The 23870-nt window shown below is 35.4% G+C and overlaps 1 protein-coding gene across 23 annotated transcripts in view; it reads right to left on the bottom strand.

The window, feature by feature from the left end:
* The window catches only part of Anks1b (ankyrin repeat and sterile alpha motif domain containing 1B), a 1083815-nt gene that overhangs the window by 779736 nt on the left and 280209 nt on the right, over window positions 1-23870 (bottom strand). For 22 of the 23 annotated variants that reach the window (XM_087192834.1, XM_087192832.1, XM_087192833.1 and 19 more), the window contains one exon: window positions 7741-7884. The exons of the other annotated variant lie outside the window; for it this stretch is intronic. In XM_087192834.1, the coding sequence (XP_087048960.1) occupies window positions 7741-7884 (144 nt within the window). The remainder of the gene's footprint in view (window positions 1-7740; window positions 7885-23870) is intronic. 23 annotated transcript variants of the gene reach the window in all.

Below are 23870 nucleotides of genomic sequence, written 5' to 3' on the forward strand. Positions count from 1 at the left end.
CTCATATTATCAGAAATAACCACATGTATTAATATGGAGAAAAGAAATTAGGTTTTGTTGGCTTATAGAACTAGTTAGAATAAATATGGCTGCACACACGGCATAGATATGTTATTATGTCTATTACAATGTCAATATTTACATTATAAACTATTGAATCGATAATGTTTAGAACAACTGGTAAAATTCTCCAAAGTTTTTCTTTACAATCTGATAATTGGCGAACAAAAAGCATAAATATGATGTTCAGGTCTCTTTTCATTGTTTAACCAGGGTCTAGGTAGAAGCTTAAAAATATCATTAGCAATTTGAAGGTGGGTCAAAACATAAAATTTATTGTGGCTATAAAAAGAGATATTGTTAATTAAAATAGTTTTATTTTTCCTGGTAATAGAAATAAAATTTTTCTAACAAAAATCAAAAGTATGAAGAAGAAAATAAAAATTATACCAAAGATAAATATTTCACTGCATATCCAAAAACACACACAGATGATTTTATATAAATTGAATCACATTTATATTACTAGTTTGAAATGTTTGCTTTGCTCTTTTTCTTTAAGAGAAAAAGAAGGATATCTTTTCATGTGAATAGAGCATTGCAAAATCATTTTTATGGCTGCAGAGTAATCTATGACAGAATGCTCCTTAATTTATTTAACTAATCCTCTATTGTAAGATATAAATCTTGTTTACACATATTAATCTTGCTCATGTACATTAATCTTATGTTTATGCTCCAATAAACACTGAGGAACATCTTGTACTAACCTGTTTAATAGCTTGGTCAATTGTCTCTAAGGTAAATGTCTACAATGAGAGGCACTGGGTATAAGAGTACATAGAATATGTACATTTTAAACTCATACCTGGTAAAAACTTAGCCTGATCTTTTTGAAAAGCAATCTGCTACTCTTGGTATGCACTAAAATCATTAGATGGGTTTCTCTGCATGAGAGGTAGTGGGTGGCAAGGGTGAGGGAAGGGGTGGGAAGAAGAGGATGAAGCCCCCCATGGAGGGGCTGCTGGATGACAAAGAGAAAGGGCTGTGTGTGAGGAGACAGGTCGCAGTGGATAAGAGGCTGAAGCAGTCCCGCAGGGTCAGTTAGGGGAGGAGAGGCCCGCTGACACTGACTGGTGGCTGAAGGCATGGAATCAGGAACACAGCTCTCTGTGAACCAGTGGGCCAGGCTTTCGGTACAGCTCCATCCCTGGCAAACGCCTACATTTGCACACCCTGACGTCTGTGAGGCTCCTGACAGCCCAGGGGCCTGACATCTGTGTGTGGCCACATCTCCAAGCATGAGGCAGGGCACCACCTGTATCTAATGACCCGCCTGTCTCTGGCACTTACCCGTCACTATGCATTTTTTTACACTCACTCAGGAAGAAAAAACAGCCTGCTTGAGACAACCACGTGCCCACCTGCTAGGGAGGACAAGAAAACAACATGCTTGAAACCGTGTTGGAGAAAGAGTGCAGCAGCCCCTAGGAGCTGTCTTGGCAGCCAGTTTGTGTTCTGCATCGCGCAGAACAAAGCAGCCCGTGATGGGCATGTTAGCTTCCATGGGGAGTAAACCACATTCAGGGCCTGCTGATGTTTGGGAGTGAATTCATCTACAGTAGCCAATAGGAAGGACTGGCCACATGCACAACCCTGGCCAGCGGTGGCCATGGGGTCGCTGGTACGAGCCCTAGCCTCATGCTACCTGATGTGATGCCATGCGGCTGGACTTGTGATGTCAGATGTGGCCTTTCCACCAAGCAAAGAGATGACAAGCCCACAGGTATAGCCCTTGGGACAAGCCAGGCTGTTGCTCTTGGAGTTTGTGAAGATAATCACAAATAACACTTGCAAACAATTCAGTCTAAAGCTTGCCACTGGTTACTCTTTACACCTCCACCTATGTGCCCTTCAGATAAAAGAGATCTTTTTATTCACTGCAAAACCTTATGTATATCTTGAGGCCACCAGTGGAAGCATACAGCCATACTCGGGCATTCCATCGGGGGCATGATGAACACAGCCGCACTTGAAGGAGAAGACAGAAGCTGGGTGGTAAGTCTTTACACAGGCTGGAAGATGGGCCAGGATGCTTTGCCAGGATGCTTTGGGAACAGCACCTAAGGATCTGCACAATCCCTGGAGCTGAGGCTTACCTGGAAAACGCATCACATTTGGAAGGGCCCAAGGCCAAATGGGCCTCCATTTGGAGGCCATGGCACTTTGGGACAGCTTCTCATGTTTCTCCAAAATGGTTCGCAAATCTGAATTTCAGAGATTCATTTGCTGTCAGCAACTTTTCACTTCATATGCAAAGCTGCAATGCCATCCACAGCGTGTAGACTATCCAGTCGATTCTTAATCTAGGTAAGCTGATATGCTATGAGACATAATGCCTCCCCATGACTGTTATTTATATACATGTTACATGCAATCAAATTTTTCTTATTTACCTACAGAAAGAGTAGAGAGACTTGCTTTGTTACTTTTTCAGATCACTTATTTGTTATTCCTCCAGGCACATGCCATGAAGGTGTTTGGAGAGGATAAAGATCAAGTCAGTATCAGGGGCCTTCACATGAACACTGCACTGTTTGGGGGCATCTATTTTGGTTATTCTAGGGATAAATAAATCCAATATGCCTTCCACATACACTACATTCAAGAGTTCATACTCTTCTGCAGTCACAAAACCTGATAAAGGGACAAGGGTAGCAGCAGGAGTAGTGATGACAAAAAGCATCATGGCAGGTGCTATGAATGTGACTGTAACCAAGTCTATAAACTCAGGAGAAAAACATAGCACTGGCCAGAGCAGCCTTCCTAGGTCCAAGAGGAAGCCCAGCCAGCATGGCCATCGTAGGTGCTTCCCACATGTCTTAATGAATGGGCTGTAAGTGTGTACTTGTCATCTAAGAATTATTTCAAACATACAACAGGGGCTGCTAGCCATTCACAAGAGAACAGCATGAGTATGGTGACTGCAAGCACAGAGGCTATGGGGCAAGTCATTGCAAAATCAAGTAAATGTTCAATACCCAGATCCTCCTCATCTCAGCCTTGCAGAGTTAAGTCTACCTGAGTGAGTGGGATGGAAGCCGGCTGGTCCCCTCCAGCAGGATTACCTCTTTAGTAAAGAGCCTCAAAGACCTGTACTATTCATGGTGCAGAGTGGGTGTCATCTAGGACTGTGGAGAAAAGCACTGCCATTCACCACAATATAATCGATCAACTCAAATTCTCTGCTGTAACATTCGCTCTAAAAACAGGAGGAGTAGCAATAATACTAACAGCAACTTATGATCAGGCTCTGACCTATCTTTAACCTCCTTTAACTTGATAATTGTGAGTAAATGAATAGAAGACAAAATAAAGTGTTGAAAGTGACTCACAAAGACATGAGCCTATACTAGAACCAAAGAGAAGTCTAAAACTTGGAAAATACAATATATAACCAGGAATAAAAGTAACCATCAGGAAAAATGTAAATGACACCAGGCAAATGGCCTGATAAAATTGTTTTTAAAAGTCATAGCACTGACTATTTCCTCCCTTAAACGCTTACCTGGAAAATGAAAAATGACACATGTGAAATATCTGGCACATAGCAGGTACTGTGTAAATGATAGCGATTATTATGGTCAGGAGCATTGCGAAACAAACTTGAGTTTCATCATTATTTTTAAAATAGCCTGCATCATCTGCCCTTCTACTTTTTTGTCCAACTTAAGTCTTACTTAACTGCTTTGAAATTATTTTATAAAATCACTATTGATGCTAAATCTTAGTATTTTCTAAGAATTTTAATTGCCTGATGTTATTTAGAAATCTAAATTTTCATGAATTTGAAAGGAATTGCTTGTAGCAATTTCAGTCTGATCATAATGAAAGAATAAAATGTTGTATATGTTCATAAGCATGGACTCCAAAGTGCCCATCTTTCAGCCTATTCATTCCAATTTTAGTATTCTTGGAGACAGAAAGAGTCAGAGATCTGAACACAGGATCACTTCAAAATCTAGACAAAAATTGGAAATTAGATTGATGTTCTAATTTTGCAAGTGAACTTTTTCTTTCATTCTAAACATGATACATCAGGAACCAGATGATTGGATAATTTGGCACCCAATTAAGTATATTTTTCCATAATATTCATATATCCTGAAGGTACTATGCCTTGCATATAAAAAATATTTGGTAAATATTTATCGGATTCAATTAAAGTAAGAGCTATTAATGCAAAAATAATTTATTTCAATCTTTAAAATCTGGGTTTATAAAAATTTACATAGAACTATATTAACTGCACTGATCCCAGACTCCTATAAGCAGACTGGAAGGAAATGGGTTGCCATGAAGCTTATACACACAAGGCTTATTGCTTACTAATTTCTTGTTGTCTCCAAAAATGCTTAAAACATGAAAAAATGGCTTCCAAATATGAAAAATATTTTGCAGCTTGGATGTTTTCATTTTGTAAATTCTAAGGTTGTATTATTGAGAAATTGCATCTATTCATAAAATAAATTACTTTGGGGCAAATAACTGTAAATGAAAAAATTTTTAAACTCTTCAAATTTTTACAGTAAAAACTTTATTATGGTATGCAATTTCATTTCAATACATTTCATCTGGTGCTGGTGACTCCCTTGAAAGGTTTAAAAACAATGCTACTGTAAGCTTTTTGTAGGAAGGAACTTACTGACTTTGTAGTCGAGGAGTGTGCTTTCCAACTGAAGTCTCGGACTAGTCACTGAATGGACTGCACGTTTTGTATTTCTTCTCTAACTTCTCAATATAAATACTGTTTTCCTAAATCAATCTCTTTCAAATTTAAATTTCTTCAGTGCATATTGTTTCATTCTGTTTTTGATTATAAATCCTGATGCTCAATACTGCCAGATCTTATTATTAGATTACAGTTTTCTTAAAATTCTAGACAACAGATATTTGATCAATTTTTTAAATCAAACAATATACAAAATATTAAGTGAATTAAAAGTAAATAATAGAATTAGGTTCTAAAATTACAATTTGTGAATGGCTGAATCATATGTCCAGAAAATCCTTAGCAGTAAACTAAAAAAATAAGACAAGCTCAAAGATGTTTCAGGTTTTGTATATGTAAATATTTATGTACATATATATTTAATCACAAAACTATAAAATTTCTCAATATAATTTGTAATTAAAATACATCTATGGTAGGTAAATACACACACACACCTCAAAGGAGACACAAACAGTAATAATCCCAGATAGATATTTTTAAGAATTTAGACAGATGAATGCTAGTAAAAGAATCCTATCCTTGGTTTGTTAGATTAAATCTAGTAAAAAAAAAAAGACTTTCATCTGAAGTAAATTTCTATATCGAATACAGTACCCAGGCATGGTGGTGCATGCCCATAATCCCAGCACTCCAGGGGCTGAGGGGGGAGGATGACCTCAAGTTCAAGGGCAGCCTGAAATATACATATATTTTAAATCCCAAAAGATATACTTTTTAAACTGGACATAGTAATTATAAAATATAAATTTTATAACGTAAGCATTCAAGTCAGCTAAGAGTATAACACAAAGTATAACACAAAGTAATAATGTCAACACTAAGTCACGTTGTTTAAGAAAGCAGAAATTATCAAGATTTCAGAAGTAAATCAAGAATATACAGGACGAAATATGAGAAGAGTATGAATTATTATTCAATGGAAAGTCCTAGAAAAACTAGATAATAATAAGTGAAAATCAATATAGAGCCACATTTGTAATTTAGGTTTTAAAAAATCCTAAATAAGATATTGTATATTAAAACAAAAATAACTTTGAGAACTTAAATGAATTTGATACTTGAGAAAAATACACAACATAACTGTGTGTGTGCGCGTGCACACACACACACACACACACACACAAAGACAAAAGAAAAGCTACACACCAGAAAGCATTTTGTGGCAAATGTAACTACTAAAACTTTTAAATACCTAAAATATCTGAGGAAGTAATAAATTTATTGAAGCAATATCAGTGTTTATGAAAAAATAGCCAAAAATAAAAATCTAATATTAAAAAATTATAAAGCAAAAGCAAGTCATTAGATTATGTAAAGGTGCAAATTTCCAATGATGAATGTCATTACATTGTATACCTAAAATGTACCAATAAAATTAATTTTAAAAAACCAAGTCACTATCAAACCTAATAAAATAATAAAATTTGAAAGTTAAAATGTAAATATTAGTATTGAAAAACCAGATGTAATATTATTGATGACTTTTAGATTAGCAGAGCATCTGATAATTATAGTAAAAACCCTTAATATTTTATTTTGTTCCAAGAATTCTATTTTTTATTATATTACACAACACAATGGTTAAAATATATATTCTTACAAAGACACTAATTTTATTAAAGAAAAAATAGGTAAAGACATTCAAAATTGTAAAATAGCAATATAAGTATATTAATAAAATTAAATTTATGCTTGTTAGTTTTCTTTACACTTTATCCACGTAGATATGGGGGGAAAATCTATACTATATGCAAAAATTTTAAGTGGACATATGAAACCTGAGAATATAAATATTGTTCTTTTATTCCCTCAGCTATTCTGACTATATACAAGGAAATGTGCAGATATTGACCACAGATTTTGAGAATCAAAGGGTTAGATTTCTACTTTTATGGATATATTGTCAAAAGTTCTGTAAATGTAAGAAGAAACTACCTTAAAAGTCCTATGAAGAGATTTTTAGGTATTATTATTGATGTGAATAACCTATTTAGCGTTCCACAAAAAAATTAATATTGCCATCTGAGTGGCTCTGATTCTGACATGCAGTCATGTGGAAAATGATGGTTTCTTAGACAACTCAAAGGCTTCATATTTGTTGTAAACAAAAAATTTTGAGATGTAACACTTTTCTGAACAATTCCTGTGAATTATTAGCTGTCCTGGCCTATTTTTTCTATCCATGCTCAATGTGATTAACCTTTTAATATTATATTCTTTTGTGTTCAGTTCTTTTTTATCTTGTGCAGAGATTTTTACTATGCCTTCAAATTTCCTAACAAATATTTTGCTCATTTCTGCAACTCCTCTAAGGGTTTATAATCCATAACACACAACAGGAAGTTGAAGTTAATATGATAGAATTAAAGTCGACTTAATGAATAGTAAAATGATTTCAAACTTATAGGCAGTGCTTTAGTGTCCTGTTCTCATTTCTGGATTATACTCTAAAATCCTCAGGAGGAAATATATTCACATTATTCTATAACATTCCCATTGTACTAAGAAAAAAAAATATATATATATATATATAACTGGCTTGCCCTTAAACAGTCCTAATATATCTCCTTGTAATTCTCTTTACATCACCTTTTATTATTTTTTTAAATAGCATATTCAAAAACCTCATAACATGACAAATTTTATCTTAACCATACATTTTTAAATAAAAATTATGTCTTTACATATCCACATACATCCACAGCAAGTTAACTGAAGAAAATTTCCAAAATAAATGATAATTGAATTTTTGAGGGAGAAATATTTGGTCTTAAAAACACAGGCAATTATTTTTAAGTTCTAGGACGGGGATTTAGCTCAGTGGCACCGCGTCTGACTCATAAGTGCAAGGTCCTGAGTTCGATCCACAGTACCAGGAAAAATAAAAACAAAAACAAGTAATTATTTTTAAGTTCTACTGTACCTTAATAAAAGCAAACCTTTACCTGTGCAAGCATGGGGAAGCCAAGGTTCCTACATCCATTACAAGGAGTGAATGCTTCCCAAAGTCCTGAGGGCCCACAAGTGTTTTCATCATCATCTTCTTCTTCCACTTCTCCTGGTGACAAATTTATTGTAGAGGAAGTTCTCTGAAATCAAATTTATATTATACCAATATATTATATCAATGTTATGTAGATATCTTAACATCAATCAAATCACATAAATTATTTGTGCTGTATTTTGGCAAGCAAAAGTCAGCTCACTTCGGCACATTTGTTTGACTGTGCCATGTGACTGAACCAAAAATACATACAGTTCAACTTGTGTTGAAAAACCTGGGTGAGAAAGCCATGAAACAATGACATTTGTAATAAAGACTAGAGCATGATAATGACCCAAGAAAATACCTGAATAGCAATACATGAGAAAAACTTCATGATTTATCAACAATTTAAGCTTAGACATAAAAGCAGAGGAAAATGTTAGAGGGACAGCATGAAATTACTTGAATGAAATAGGAATTGCTAAAAAACCTATCTCTTTACTATGCTGTCAAAAATAAACTTTATAAAATTTTATATCATACATATATGGGGTGATACTTTTAAAATTTATAACAAGACTTCCATGTTAAACATACACATTTGCTTTTATTACCTATCAAAGTCCACTAGAGTGACAGTAAAGGATTTATAAAAATGTTTAAACCACAAGGACAAGCACAACAGGAGAGATGTGAGCAGTTGAGCAATAACAAGAAAACTTTTAGACAATGACGCATAACTTTTGGATAAGAGGTGGGGAGGTAGTATGTATCCAACTTAAACTTGAGAAGAGCTAGAAGGATTGGCTAGCAGTAAAGGTACCGTGTAGATGGGGCTAAACCAGAACAGAAACCTATCAGAAGGAATTAGTCTCCTACACCCACAGATCTTCTTACTCAGCAAAGAAACTAAACCTTTACCGCTGGCAAGAAATTAGAAGATTGTTTTTTCTAGAGATGTTGAAGCAAGGGAATTATAAATTTTAAGAATCCATATACATTGAACACAGAGATGCCTCTCTAAAAGCAGAGGATTAAGTTAATACTTGTATACAGTAGGACAATTCTCAACCTACCCAGCTCCTTTCCATATTTGCCTTAGCAAACATCACAGCTGGGCTTACACACTTCTCTGTAGAAAAGTGACCTCTAGTATGGTTTGAATATAGTTTGTCTCCTCCAAAACTCATTTTGGAGTTTAATGCCCAATGTAACATGCTAAGAGAGTAAAAACTTAATTCACCACTTTTTTCAACATAGTACTCAAAAAATCAGCCAAAAAATCAGGCAAGAGAAAAAAATAAAAGAGATGCATATAAGAAAGGAAGAAGTCAAATCATCATTATTTGTAGATGACATGACACTCTACACAGGAGACCCAAAGAATTCCACCAAAACACTCTTAGAACTAATAAACAATTTCAGCAATGTAGCAGGATGCAAAATCAACACACAAAAATCAATAGTATTTATGTACACCAACAATGAATATAATGAGAAAGAAAATTATGAAAACAATGTCATTCATAATAGCATCAAGAAAAATGAAATACCTAGAAATGGATCTAACCACGGAACAAGTTTCCTAACAATGGAAACTACAGCACTCTTGAAAAAGGAGTTGAAGAGGACATCAGAAAATGGTAAAGCGTGGAGTGGTGGTGCATGCCTGTAATCCCAGCACTCAATGGGCCAGGGATTTAGCTCAGTGGTTCCACTGCCTGCCTCACAAGCACAAGGTCCCAAGTTCAATCCCCGATACCAAGAAAAAAAGAAAAAAAAAATCCCAGCACTCGAGAGACTGAGGCAGGAGAATCGCTGTGAGTTCAAGGCTAGCGTGAATTACATAGTAAGACCCTGTGTCAAAAAAAGAAAGAAAGATGGGCCTGGGATTTAGCTCAGTGGTGCCATGCCAGCCTCGCAAGTGCAAGGTCCAGAGTTCAATCCCCGGTACAAAGGGCGGGGGGGGGGGGGACAGAGACAGAGACAGACCAGGCATTTAGCTGAGTGGTTCCACCGCCTGCCTCACAGTACAAGGTCCCAAGTTCGATCCCTGGTACCAAAAAAAAAAAAGAAAGAAAGAGAAAATGGAAAGATGTCCCTTGCTCCCCAGTGCAGAAAGAAAAAGAAAGAAAAGAAAAGATGTCCCTTGCTCCCGGATAGGCAGACCCACTATTGTCAAAATGGCCATACTCTCAAAATTGTTATACAAATCCAATGCAATTATAGTCAAAATTTCAGACAGCATTTCTTATAGAAGTGGAGAAATCAATCCTAAAATTCACATGGAACTGGAATAGACCCAGAATAGCAAAAGCATCTTGGGCAACAAGGGCAAAGCAGGAGGCATCACAATATCTGACTTCAAGTTATACTTCAAAGCAATAGTGATAAAAATGGCATGATACTGGCACAGAAATAGACATGTGGATCACTAGAACAGAATAGAGGATACAGAAACATCCCCAAACACCTTCAGCTGCTGATCTTTGACAAATGGGTCCAAATCCTATGTCTGAGGAAAGACAGCCTATTCAACAAATTGTCCTGGGATAACTGGCTATCTATTTGCAGAAGACTGGAGCTGGACACGTATCTCTCACCATGTACTAAACTAAAATCAAAATGGATCAATGATCTAAACATTAACACAGAAATGTTGAACCTACCAGAAGACAAAATAGGTGAAACACTTGAAGACATAGGTGTAGGCAAGGACTTTCTGAACAGAATTCCAACTGCACAGGAAATAGCAGTAAGAATCAACCAATTTGATTGATTATATAAAATTTAAAAACTTCAACACAGCCAAGAAAACAATTAACAGAGTGAAAAGATAACCTACAGAATGGGAAAAGAAGTTTTGCCAGCTATTCTAAAAAACAGAGGACTAATATCTAGACTATATAAAAAACTAAAAAATTATATTACCCAAAATAAAAGACCCTATCAAGAAATGGGCAAGTGAAATTAACAGATACTTCTCACAGGAAGTACAAATGGCCAACAGATGTACAAAAAAATGTTCATTATCTCTGGCCATTACAGAAATGCAAATTAGATTAATGCTAAGATTTCATGTTATACCAGAAAGAAGGACAGTTATTAAAAAGTCAAAGAATAACAAATGCTAGTGAGGCTGTGGTGAAAAAGAAACCCTCCTACCTTGTTGGTGGGAATATAAACTAGTAAAACCATTATGGAAATCAGTATATTAAGAACTTAACTTAAGCAATTTTTAATGTCACAGGACTATTTTTCATTAATTATTTTAATCCGCAAAATATCCTTTTATAAATGAGGAAACTAAAGCACAGAGATGTCAAATAAATGCCAAGGTCACACAGCTGGTAAGTGGCAAAAAAAGAAGCATGAAGTTGGACTGCCAGACTTATTCCAGAATGTAGACCTTAGTTGTGCTTAACCACTATTATGTGACCCAAGTCGTTTGGCACAATATCCTACAAAACACAATATAGAGAAAAGCCAAGCTGATGTAGATGCAGCTTAAAAGAAGAGGTATATTTTTAATGTTTCTGCTACATGATGATACCCCTCAGAACATTTTGCCATCTGTGACAGCCAGTGAAATCTTCTGTAATTTGGTACATAGCAGCTCGTATTTTCATAAATACATGTTTCTCTAATCAGTATTAAAAGGTGATGATTACAGTGACTTTTTTCTTCTTCAGATTCTCTCAGTGAAAAATAAATCTTGAGAAGTCTAAAATCTTAATCTAACAAAAGCATCTACACAATGCTCCATCAGTGCTGTCCACAAAAACGTGGATAAAATGATCAGAGGCATCTCCTCCACCAGTTTACGATTCATTAATGGTTTGACCATCAACAATGATACAGCAAAGTACTATAAACCATCACATACTTGGCTAACAACTATAAACATTACTTAGATCAACATTTCACTTCTTTTCTATTTTTGTTAATGATCCTGCAATTATTAAACCCAGTCATACTGTGAGCTTCCTCAAGTTCTTTCTTTCTTAAAAAAATAAAATCTGTTTATGTCTATTGAGGTTTCGATCTGGAATGTCTCTCAAAGGCCATGTGCCAGAGGCTTGTGACTGCCAGATGATGGGTGTTGGGGAGGTGATTAGATCATGAGGGCCCTAACCTCATCAATGGATTAATCCACTGGCGAGTTCATAGCTGAATGGGCTGAGGATGTGGGCCCAGGGAGAGGAAGCAAGTCACTGGCCAGGTGCCATTTGAAGAGTATGTATTGTTCCCAGCCCTGTCTCTTGGGGCGTTCTCTCTCTGTCTCTCTCTCTGTCTCTCTCTGTCTCTCTCTGTCTCTCTCTCTCTCTCTCTCTCTCTCTCTCTCTCTCTCTCTCTCTCTCTCCCTCCCTCTCTCCCTCTTTCCCTCCTTCTCTCCCTCTGCCTCTCTCTCTCTCTTACTGCATCCTGGCTGTCATGAGGGCTTTTCTTCTGCTATGATGTCTCTGCCTTCCCACAGGCCTAAAAGCAGCTGACCATGGACTGAAACTATGAGCTAAAATACAACTTTACTCCTTTTAAATTATGTCAGATATTTTGTCACAGCAATGAAAAGTGACTAACACAATGTCTCTTCCCTTCTCATAAAGCTCTATTTCCCAGGACACATAAACAATGTTCAAACTCTTTAATCTGTCTTCAAGCTTTTATGGTCAAACTCTTTTTGGGCCTTTCTTTTTATTTCATTATACTCATCTCAAATTTCAATCAAGTGGAATTGTTTATCATTGCCCAATAATGCTTCACGCTTTTATTCATATCTTCCACCTACTATGTATAGCACATTGTACTGGTTAAGAATTTAGCCTATAAAATTAAATAGTCCTTAATTCAAATTCCAACTTTTCCTCTTATTAATTGTACAGTTTTCAGCAGATATAACCACTGTCAGCCTCACTTGCCTTATCTGTGCAATGGAAAACAACAGATTTTCTGCTATTATTTCCTTATAATCCTATGGATTCAAAATACAGTACCACCCTTACATAAAATTTTCCAGGTATCCTACAAACAGAAACAATGTCACTTTATTATGAATCTGTATTGTTCTTCATGTGAGTGTGTATTATGGCATTTCATATACACCTTGAATAGTGGCAAAGAAATTTAGCTTTGAAATCAAATAAATAAATATCTAGTCCTCACTCTACAACTTCCAAGCTTTGTGACTTTGAGCAAATCACATAATCTTATTAATCCCCAGTTTCTTTATCTGCAACAGTTGGTGAAATAACAAGTCCTAGTTTGGTTGGGCTGTATCTGGATAAACTAATTGCTTGACAGTGACTGGAACACAAAAAGAATAAGTACTACTGTTTTTATTATTATCTTTAACCTGAAAGAGTTTACACACAAGGTGTACTTGTGCATACACACTTGTACACACACATGTGCCTTACCCCATTTAATTGTGAATTATTTGAAAGAAAGCATTGCCTTATTCACATTTGTATCTCATAAAAATGTATTGTGCATAATGGAACCTAATAAATATTTATTGAATAAATTACTGAATGAATGAACTATCATTTTCATTTGACTACCTAGAAAATTTTACAAATATTAAGGAGTGTGTATAACTGTATCACAAATATCATAATTGCTATTTTAGTTTTACTTTGTTTTAACCATTACAGTAACTTTAGCAGCAATGAAGAAATTTATCAGTGGTTTAGCACTGCCCCCTAAAGACAGTATAGAAATTTGCTATGTAAAACCATAATTTTTAACTTTATTTCAGTAAAAGTTATTTTGGAAAGACTTCACAAAACTAAGTATAATCTTCAATGATATATGGAAAAGAAGACACATGAACACACATAAATTCAGAGGCTTTCCTTTAATTCAAATGTCTTTTTCATTTTTTACTGATGATCCAACTGTGTTCCTAAAGCCCCAGAAAAATGTGAAAATTCTTCTACAGAGAATAGACCTAAATGTATATAGTTTCAGCCTATTAGCATTCCTGATTAACACATGATAATTATATAGAAAGATGAGGCCAATTATGCACTGTTACAAAGGAAAAATGTTATAATGAATAAATACCGTGGAGAGACAAATTTGAGTTCAATCAAACATGCTAGAATAATTATATGAGTCTAACATTGAAGATGGGATCTCCCTGTGAAGTGTGTGTGTGTGTAATTTTCATATATATATATGGTATATAAAATATAATTATGTATAATGGTGATTTATAATTTATAAAATTATTTCAGATATAGAATACTCCAATAATATATGGTACGGTTTCTCCCTATTTCACAAATGAAGAAACTGATACTCAAGATGTTACTAAACTTGCAAGATCATCCTATGAATGGGACAAGGTCATAATCTAAGTCCTGTGACTCTAGGTCCAAGCAGCTTCTAATTACTAGAACTGTTCAGGGGAATAATGAATGTTCGAGCCGGCCTGACAGAACTGTTAATGCAAAGGAGCCAGGCAAAAGGACAGCATCCAGGAAAGGGGCAACCTTCAGAAATGGAGACCAAAACAAAAGACAACTATTTGGAATAGGTGAGCAATCTAGACTACGTTTTAGCATAGCCGCAGGTGTTTTGGTATTTGATTTTCAAAAATGAAATTGCTTTATTATTGATTTTTATAAAATTTAAAACAATATTTGATTATTGTAAAATAAACCGTTCAAAATAAAAAATTATGAAGAAAAAAGTGCAGTTTTCCTAGGCCCCCTCCCATAAACATTCAGTGCATGTCCTCTCAGACTTTTCATTCTTTCTCAGGACAAATTCAAAGACGTGCATTAGTGTATGAAAAGGTACACCATTTTAATTTTCTGTATATATTGCCAATACTGTCTTTAACATACACTAGTGACCTGGGAAATTTTTTCATATGAGAATGTGGTCATGTTACCGTCTTCCTTAAAAGTCTTTGATAGCATTTCATTGTTCTTCAGATAAAATTTAAAATTCCTAAACTGCTCTGAAAGGCAATGCACGATCCGTCCTTACCTGCCTCTCTAGTCCGTGCCATCACTGCCACTTTTCCTCTCCTTGACACGTAACATTTAAACACACTACATTTGTCTCTCCCTTAAAGACACCAGACTGCCTTGATTTGTACCCTACTTCAGCTCAGATGGCTTTCTCTAGAAGAGACTTATTTGTCTCCCAAAGCACATTCCTCTTCCCCTTGTCTTTAGTAACCATCTTTCAGTTGACTGGAATGCTAATCCAATCCCAACTTTTAATTCAGTACATGTCTGCTTTAAATAAAAGCCCTATTTCCCACTTTCCAGCTAGGTGTGACCACATGGTTAATTTATAACCATGGGAAGTTAGAAATGTCCATAAAGTGAAGGTGTATATCCCCTCTACCCTCTCCTCTTTGAGTTGATTGGAATGTTGATAAAATAGCTGGAGCTGGAGCAGTTGTCTTGGGCTACGAGGTATCCTTTGGACTAGAAGACTCACACAGTGAAATAACAAATAGAAGAATCATCATATGGATGGGCCCTACCAGCCTTGGACTGCCTAGCTCCAAGCTTTGGAAGTGAGAATGAAATAAATGCTCTCGTTTCTAAACCAGTCTTTGTTTTGTTTTGTTTATTGTTTTTGATACTGAGGATTGAATCTGGGGCCATTGAAAGAGCTACATCCCCAGCTCTTTTTATTTTGTATTTTAAGATAGGGTCTCAGTAAGTCGCGAAATTCTCCAGGCTCGGCTTGAACTTGTGATCCTTCTGCCTCAGTTTCCCAAGGTGCTGGAATTACAGGCCTGTGCCATTATACCTAGCACCACTGTGATGTTTGTGCCTTCTGTTTTTGTATCAATCCTAACAAATAAATTCCTCGTGCATTCTCTTTGTCTTTACCAGAATCAATCTTACTGGTACTTTAGGTATGACCTTAATTCACTTCCTTCGGCAGGCCTCCTTCATGCCTCAGCCAAATTTAGTTTTCTTCTGTATTTTCACAGCATCGTGCTTTTAATGGAAACTATCACAAGAATAATTTTACAGTTGTTTACATGACTTAGGTTCAGTATCTCCTGTCTCTACTCACTTAACAAATGAAGACTGCAGAGAGGTCTGTTAAGTTAGCAAGCACAAGCCCAGAACTTAGCTGGCACATTAAAGAACTGTTTATTACATAACTGTTGAATGAACAAGTGAGTGAATGAATGCCATTTGCCCTCAGAAATGTTTTTTTAATGTGAACAGGTGAATATTCTCACCAGTTTAACTGTGACCCAGGGTCATAGCATCCCTTGTTCTCTGCTTTGTATTCACTTGCTTTCACTGTTTGCCCAAGGTTTAAACTATTGTAGAACTCCATTTCTGTTTCATTTCATTAAAGAATATATTCATGCCAAACATTTACTAGAAACTCTACAGTGGGAAGGGGAAGGAGATTTAAATTGAATAGCTCCTTCTCCCCTTACCAATATATTTCTCTTTATCACAGCAGCTGGTAAAAGGGTGATTTCCTCAACCCTGCACTAAGAATAGCATTCTTGGTATCAGTTTATTCCCACAGGTTTTTCTCATTAGCTCTTTAAATTCTTCTCTCTTTCATTATACAGAGCAATTTCACTTTATACATCTTACCTCTCAACTTGCACTGTTATTATCATTACACAGAAGACCTTTACATGAGAAACATTATTTTTCAATTCAAAAGGTGACAGATATAAAACAACATAATGTATCATAATATTTTTATTCTATTTTAAAATTAGGAATCAAATTTTATGGTCTAGCAGACCACTGAGAGGAAAAGAACAGAAAGAGTTAAGCTGGTTCAGTTATGCCAAAGCTATAATAGTGGCAATAATCAAACAGACAGGTCCGTGAGTACATTACTAAAAAGAAGCAGACCCACTTATCTTAGAAAGAGGTCACATGTCATAGTTTAACACATTAATGAGTCTCTGAAAACTTAGCATCAAGTTTTTATAAGCTTGTTAACATGAAATATCTGCTTAAAATTTTCTGAAAATTATTCTGCAAAAAGTAACCTGTCTTTTCACCACAATGATTTGCCCCTCATTAGTGAAGTTCACAAAAGTCACAGTAAGTCTTCTGAAAAATAAAATTTGTCAGATTAATTTGGAGTTAGCTATGAGTCCTAAACCACAGTCAATCCTGCAAGAAAAATATAGAAAGAAGAAGACTTTATGAGTCTCTATTTTTCATGTATCGGTAGTTGATCAATTGATTGATTGATTGATTGACTGACTGATGGATTGCAGTGTTGGGGATACAACACAGGACCTTGCATGTGATAGGGAAAGCTCTACCACCAAGCTACATTTCCACCTCACTCCATTCCCTTTTAATGCAAAGCAGTGCTTCCTTGTATGGATATGCCAAAATCTATTTATATAGGACATTTGCATTATATTCAGCTTGGAGCCAATATAAATGAAGTTGCCATGAACGATCACATAAAAATCTGTATGTGGACATAAGTTTTGTTTATCTTGGATAAATACTAATATGTAAGTCACATGGTAACTGTATTTTTAACTTTTGAAGAAACTGCTGAGATGTTTTACAAGCTGTTTGTGACATTTGACGTTTTCACCAGCTATGTATGAGAATTCAGTACCTGAACATCCTTGGCAACACTTAATTTTAGCCATTTCTAATGTAGAAACACAACATAGTGCGTTAAATTTGCATTTTCTGTGACAATTAGTATGTTAAGTATTTTCTCCTGTGTTTGGAAGCCATTCATACATCTTCTTTTACGTAATACTGTTCAAGTCATTTGCATATTTCTATTGGGTTGTTGCACTTTTCATTATTGAGTTGTAAGAGTATTTTTTAAAAATATTTTGTATTCTACACAGGCATTCTTGTGCTCTTTATGCAAAATCTATGAACATTTAGCCTACCTAAAAGTTGCAAAGATATTCTCATTTTTTTTCCATAAGTTTACTATTTTTGCTTTCATGATTTGGTCTTTGGTCCACACTAAATTTTCATATAGAGCATAGAAGTTGACGTTCATTTTATTTTTTTATATGGATTGAATTTATTTTAGCCCCACTGGTTGAAAATATTAGTCTTTTCTCATAAGGTATCCTACAACTCTTTTTTAAATCAACTGACCATACATATATGGATCTACTTTGAACTTTATTTTGTTCTACTGATTTGTAATACTCTCCTCACACCAATATTTACATTGATTGACTACTGTAACTATAAAGACAGTAGATTTGGAATCAGAGGATCCTCCAAATTTATTTTTCTTTATCAAAAATTATTTTGGTGGGCTGGGGATTTAGCTCAGTGGTTTTGCTGCCTGCTGCTCAAGCACAAGGGCCCGAGCTCAATCCCCGGTACCAAAAAAAAAAAATTATTTTGGCTATTCTAGGCTCTATGTTTTTGCATCTGAATATTAGGGTAATGTCAATATGTGAAAAAGTTACAGTAATACCTCCTTTCACAAACGCTTCTGTTTGCAAACAATTTGGTTCGTGAACAGAAGTGTTTGGAAAAAATTTGATTCCATCCATGAACTCTGCATCAGGTGATAAACATGACCACAGCCATCTTCCCCAGAATCATGGAATGAATTAAGTTTGTGAACCAGGGTACCACTGTACTTGCTTGGCTTTTGGGGACTGAGTTGAGTCCAGAGTAAAATTTAGAGAAAGTATATATCTTTTGTGGGGGGGTTACCTGGAATCGAACTCAGGACCTTACGCTTGCAAGATAGGTGCCGGAAACACTGAGCTAAATCCCCAGCCTGAGAGTAGATATCTTAATGATATTGTCTTCCATTTTATGAACATGGTATATCCTTCAATAGTACATTTTCTTTAATTTACACTAATTATGTTTTTATAATCTTCACATATATTTTTTATAATCTTCACATATATATAGGTCTTGCACATATATTATTAAATTTGTAGGGACAAACAAATATGTATTTTATGCTTTTGGAAACTGCTTTCAAAGGTATTACTACATTAACTTCAATTTTCTTCCTCTCCCCATCTTTACTGAGGTATAATTGACAAATAAAATTTGCATATATTTAAGGTGTACAACATATTATTTTGCTATACGCATATAGATACATTGTGAAGTGATCACCATAATCAAGCCATTAACATATCCATCACCTCACATAGTTATTTTTTTTGTACAATGGAAATACTTGAAATCTACTCTTCTAGCAAATTCTAAATATACAATCCATTGTTATTAACTGTAACTATAATTATCATGCTATATATTTGATTTTTGGAATTAATCATCTTATTGAAAGTTTGTATTCAAACTTCAAACATGCAAAAATTTCAAAACTGAAGTTAAAATTTTCAGTAGTTCCTCATGTAAAAATAACATCATTAATTTTTGTTTACTGACCTTATATCCTGGTAAATACACGTTCTGGTTTAGTTGCTTTTTTATAGATTTTTTTAGAATTTTCTATATAAATGATCATATGATCTATGAACAAAGAGTATTGCCTTTTCTTTTAAAATCTACATACTTTTTTTCTTGTAAATTTGCCTTATTGCACTAGCCAGAAATGCAAGAAAAATGTTGAATAGAAACAGCAAGAGTAATCATCCTTGGTCTTATTTCGTTTCAAGTGAAAAGCATTAAGTCTGTCAACATTATGAACTATAATGTTAACTACAGAATTTTTATATAGATCCTCCATAGTTCTTTCTATGCTCAGTGTACTGAAAGTTTTATCATGAATAAGTATTCTTTCTGTATTACTGATATAATCATATAGTTCTCCTGTATTCCATTAATCTGATAAATTATATTACTTGATATCATTTGTTAAAATAACATTGCCTTTCTGGTACATATTCCCACTTGGTCATGATGTATAATCTTTTTAATGTATCACCAGACTTGATTTGTTACTATTTTGTAAGGATTTTTGATATTGAGTTTGAGTGCTATTAATCTATTGCTTTCCTTTTGTGAAATGTCTTTGTTACCATGTTAATGTTGGCTTCATTTAATAAGTTAGGATCAGCCTCATCATTTATTTTCTAAAAGAGTTTCACTCATGAAGCAACTAAGCCTGAGGTTTCCTAGTGGGTAAAATTTTAATTTTGAATAAATCTTTTAAAATTAATACAGGTGTATTCAGATTTTATATTCTTTCATTATCTTTTATAATTTGTCTTTTAAGTAATTCTTCCTTTTCATCTAAGTTGTCAAATTTATCAGCATAAAGCTGTTCATATTGTTCCTTTATTATGCTTTTCATTTTCTTAGTTCTATATTCATCTCTCTCTATTTATTTCTGATATTGGTAATCTGTATTTTCTCTCTTTTTATGAGTTACAATGATCATTTCAAGAAATCAACTTTTGATTTCATTGCTTTCTTTCTGCTACTTGTTCATATTCCATTTCATTGATTTTTATTTTAATCATTCTCTTCATTTAGGGGTTAATTTCCTCTTTTATTCTATTTCTTAATGAGGAAGTTTGGGCCACTGATGTAAGACCTTTCTCCTTTTCTTATATAAGAATTGGATTTTTTTTTTTAGTCTCCTTATATGTGCTACATTAGCTTCACCTACAAATTTTCATATTCTGTTTTTATTTGCATTTTTTTGAAATTCTTTTCTAATTCCTTTTGTGAGTTCTGCTTTGACCCAGGGCTTATTATGAAGCACCTTATTTAATTCCTACTTTTTGAGGATTTACCAAATATCTTTGTTATCCATTTTAGATTTCATTTTACTCCAACTTACACAAGTTTCTCACAGTCTGCTTCTTTCTTATCTTTGTTCCTTTCTATATAGTGTACCTTTTATCCTCTGGCTGTTTTTAAGATTTTAACCTTATCAATGATCTTGAATAACTTAGTTATAATGTGTTTTTGTCTAGTTTTCTTTGTCATGATTGGCATTTGTTGAGATTCTTGGGTCAGTGTGTTTACAGTTTGTTAGAAATTTTAAGCCCTTGTTTTTCAAGGGTTTTGTTTTTTCTCCCACATTCAATTTCCTCTCTCCTTCTGGAACTCCACTGACATGTTTGATTGCATGTTATTTTTCCACAGGTTACTGAAGTTTTGTTTATCTTGTCATTTTTTCCCCCTCTTGAGTTTTAGATACTTTTCACTTGCCATATTTTCCTTTCCATATTTTCACTTTCCATATTTTCTGATCTTTCCTTCTGGGGTGCTAGTTGGCTGTTTGTTGTATCCACTGTATTCTTCATTTCAGATTTTGGATTTTACATCTCTACATGTTTCATCAGAATCCTTTTAGATTTACACATCTTTCCTTAATGGACCTCTTCTTTTAAACTCTGTTTTATTATCTTTTATTCAAATTCAATCACTCTGCAATTTCCAAGTCTGTCTTTATTGACTAATTTTCATATGGTCGTGAGTTTTATTTTCCTTCTTCTCATGTCTAGTATTTTTTTAATGATGGCAATGTTTCACATAATGGTAGGAAAAAACTGAAGGGCAAGGGAAATATGGGCTTTGCAGAACAAGTTTGAGCCAAGTAAAAAGGGAAGAAAAAATTTAAAATATACCTTATAGTGTAGGGTGGGCTATCATAAAGAGGCACAATAGTGAGCATGTAATGGTGACTGTCTCTTTCTCCTACTTCCTATGCTGGTATCACATCTAGGTCATTCTAACAAAAACTTGCTTGGATTCTTGCAAAAAGCCCACATGCAGGGTTCTGATAATTGTTTTGCATGTGTGTGATGCCTCCCTGCCCAGCTAGACTTAGACACCCTACCTTCCTGCCTCATTCCCCCCTGAGAGACACATATCTCCATAATTCTTTATGGCTACTGAAGAAGTGGAAGTCTCTGTCTTCTTATATATACTTCCTGCTGGAAGGGGCTGTAGACCCTACCTACTGGGGATTATGTGCTCTTCAACCACCTTTCGGGTTTTGTGATTTACTGGCTGGGTTGAAGAGAAAAACTGTTAAAAGACAATGGGAAAAGAATTACTGCTTATTAAGCTGCCTGGTTGACAAGAGAAAGAAACTTTACTATTAGCCCAAATATGAGGACCACGCCAGATTTCCATGCTTCCTATGGAGGAGAATGTATGTCAGAAAGGAATGTAAGGTACTCAACAGCCCGAGAGCTATGGCCTTAGCAAGATCCCATTTACTTATCTGTAGCAACACTGGAGTCTTGCTTTTTTTTTTTTTTTTTTTTGGTACCAGGGATTGAAGTCAGGACCTTGCGCTTGCCAGGCAGGCACTGTGCCACTGAGCTAAATCCCCAGCCCTGGGGATCTTGCATTTGAAGAGAAATCTCAAGTCATCCAGAGGCTCACAGAATGATGAATCATCCTAGAATTATGAATCCAGTTATCTATCCCTGCTAACTTTACTGCAGTGGGTGTGGAAAGAATCACCAAAAAGGGGCCCTCCCGTTTTGGTTTTAATTGCTTTACAGGAGTCCCTTCTTTCCAAGTTTTTATGAGCACTTGGTCTCCAGGGTGGACACTAGATGGTCCCCCTGGGACAGGAGCTGGTAGGACTCTTATTCCCATACATTTGGATAGCCTTGCATAGGTCTGGGAGTCACTTATTCACAAGCATGGCTCATTTCTGGACCTGTTAGCATCAAAGAGAGAGGATTAAGAGTGGTGCAAGTTTTTCTAATAACCTCATAGCTACTGCACTCAGGCAGGGTGGCATCCAGTAGCCACCCCATCTAACTCTTTGAATAGTATGCCACTGGACAGTTCTTGTCCTAGCCTTTGGGTCAAGACACCCAAAGAAATTCCTAGGGTTTTTTTTGACATGTAGAGAAGGAAGACTTTTCTTAAGACAGGTATCCCCAGTGCTGGAGCCTGAGTAAGGGCATGTTTTATTTCTCTAATGGCATGTCAGTCACTTTTGTCCTTTCTAGGGGTACAGATTCAGGACCTTTGACAGCCTCGTATAAAGGCTTTGGCATTAGTCCAAAATTAGGTATCCAGATTTGGCAGAAGCCAGTCATTTCCAGAAAGGAACATAGCTGTTGTTTAGTGGCAGGAGGCTCAAGATCATAGACAGCCTGGACCTGGTCCCTACATGGGTGTCATTCCCCAGGTGTAAGAACATATCCAAAATATTGAAGTTTTTGGAGAGATTATCTGCACCTTTTCATTGGAGGGTTTATATACCTTTTTAGCTAGAAAGTTGAGGGTTTGTACAGTATTATGGTTGAATAACTCCCAACTTGGGCTACAATTTAGAATACTATCTACATATTATAGGACTGTTCCCTGTTTAAGCTCTAGGTTCCTTAAGTCTTTTTCTACTGCTAGAGTAAAAAGGTGAGGACTATCTCTAAACTCTTGTGGGAGAACTCTCCAAGTATACTGCTGCAATTCTCTTGAAATGGAATTTTTCCATTAAAAGGCAAACAGAATCCAGGAGTCTGAATAAAGGGAATGAAAAAGAATCCATCTTTGAGATCTAAGACTAACAAACAATTAGTGTGCCCTGGAAATTGAGAGAGAATTGTATATGCATCTGCCACCATTAGGTGAATTGGGATGATATCCTTATTAATGAGGTGGAGGTCTTGTATCATTCTATATTCTCATGATTGTTTTACTACAAAAAGGATGGGAGTATTGCAAGGGGACTGACAAGGCCACAGGCCATTTTTGAGAACCTGTCTACAAGAGGCTGGAGGCCTTCACGTGCCTCTTCTTTGATTTAATAAGCCTAGTGGCAAAGTCAGTGGAATCTGTGGAATGCAGTTCATGTGTCATCCCATGGCTTGTCTTGGGGCAGTCATGTGAGTTGAGCTTTACTAGATGTTCTTTTGTTCTGTCTAGGCTATCAGGCATGTCTAAATTACTTGTGTTTCAGGCTGGCTAAGACAAATATATATGTTATCAGATTCTGCAGTATTAGAGTCTCCTCTTAGAGGTGATTTCTAGGTCTTTTCTGTCCCAAAGAATTAAACAAAACAAGCACAAATGGTGGCAAAGTTTCACATTTATTAAAGGTAGGAAAAAACAGAAGGGTAAGGGATAAACAGTGCTGCGGAGTGAGTTTTGGCTGAGTAAAAATACACCCTGCAGTGTAGGGTTGGCAATCGTGAAGTAGCACAACAGCCATGTATAG

This window comes from Heterocephalus glaber, unplaced genomic scaffold (genome assembly GCF_053883595.1).
Source record: "Heterocephalus glaber isolate CG9 unplaced genomic scaffold, H.glaber_assembly_v1.0 deba00001572, whole genome shotgun sequence".
NCBI classification, from domain to species: Eukaryota; Metazoa; Chordata; class Mammalia; order Rodentia; family Bathyergidae; genus Heterocephalus; species Heterocephalus glaber.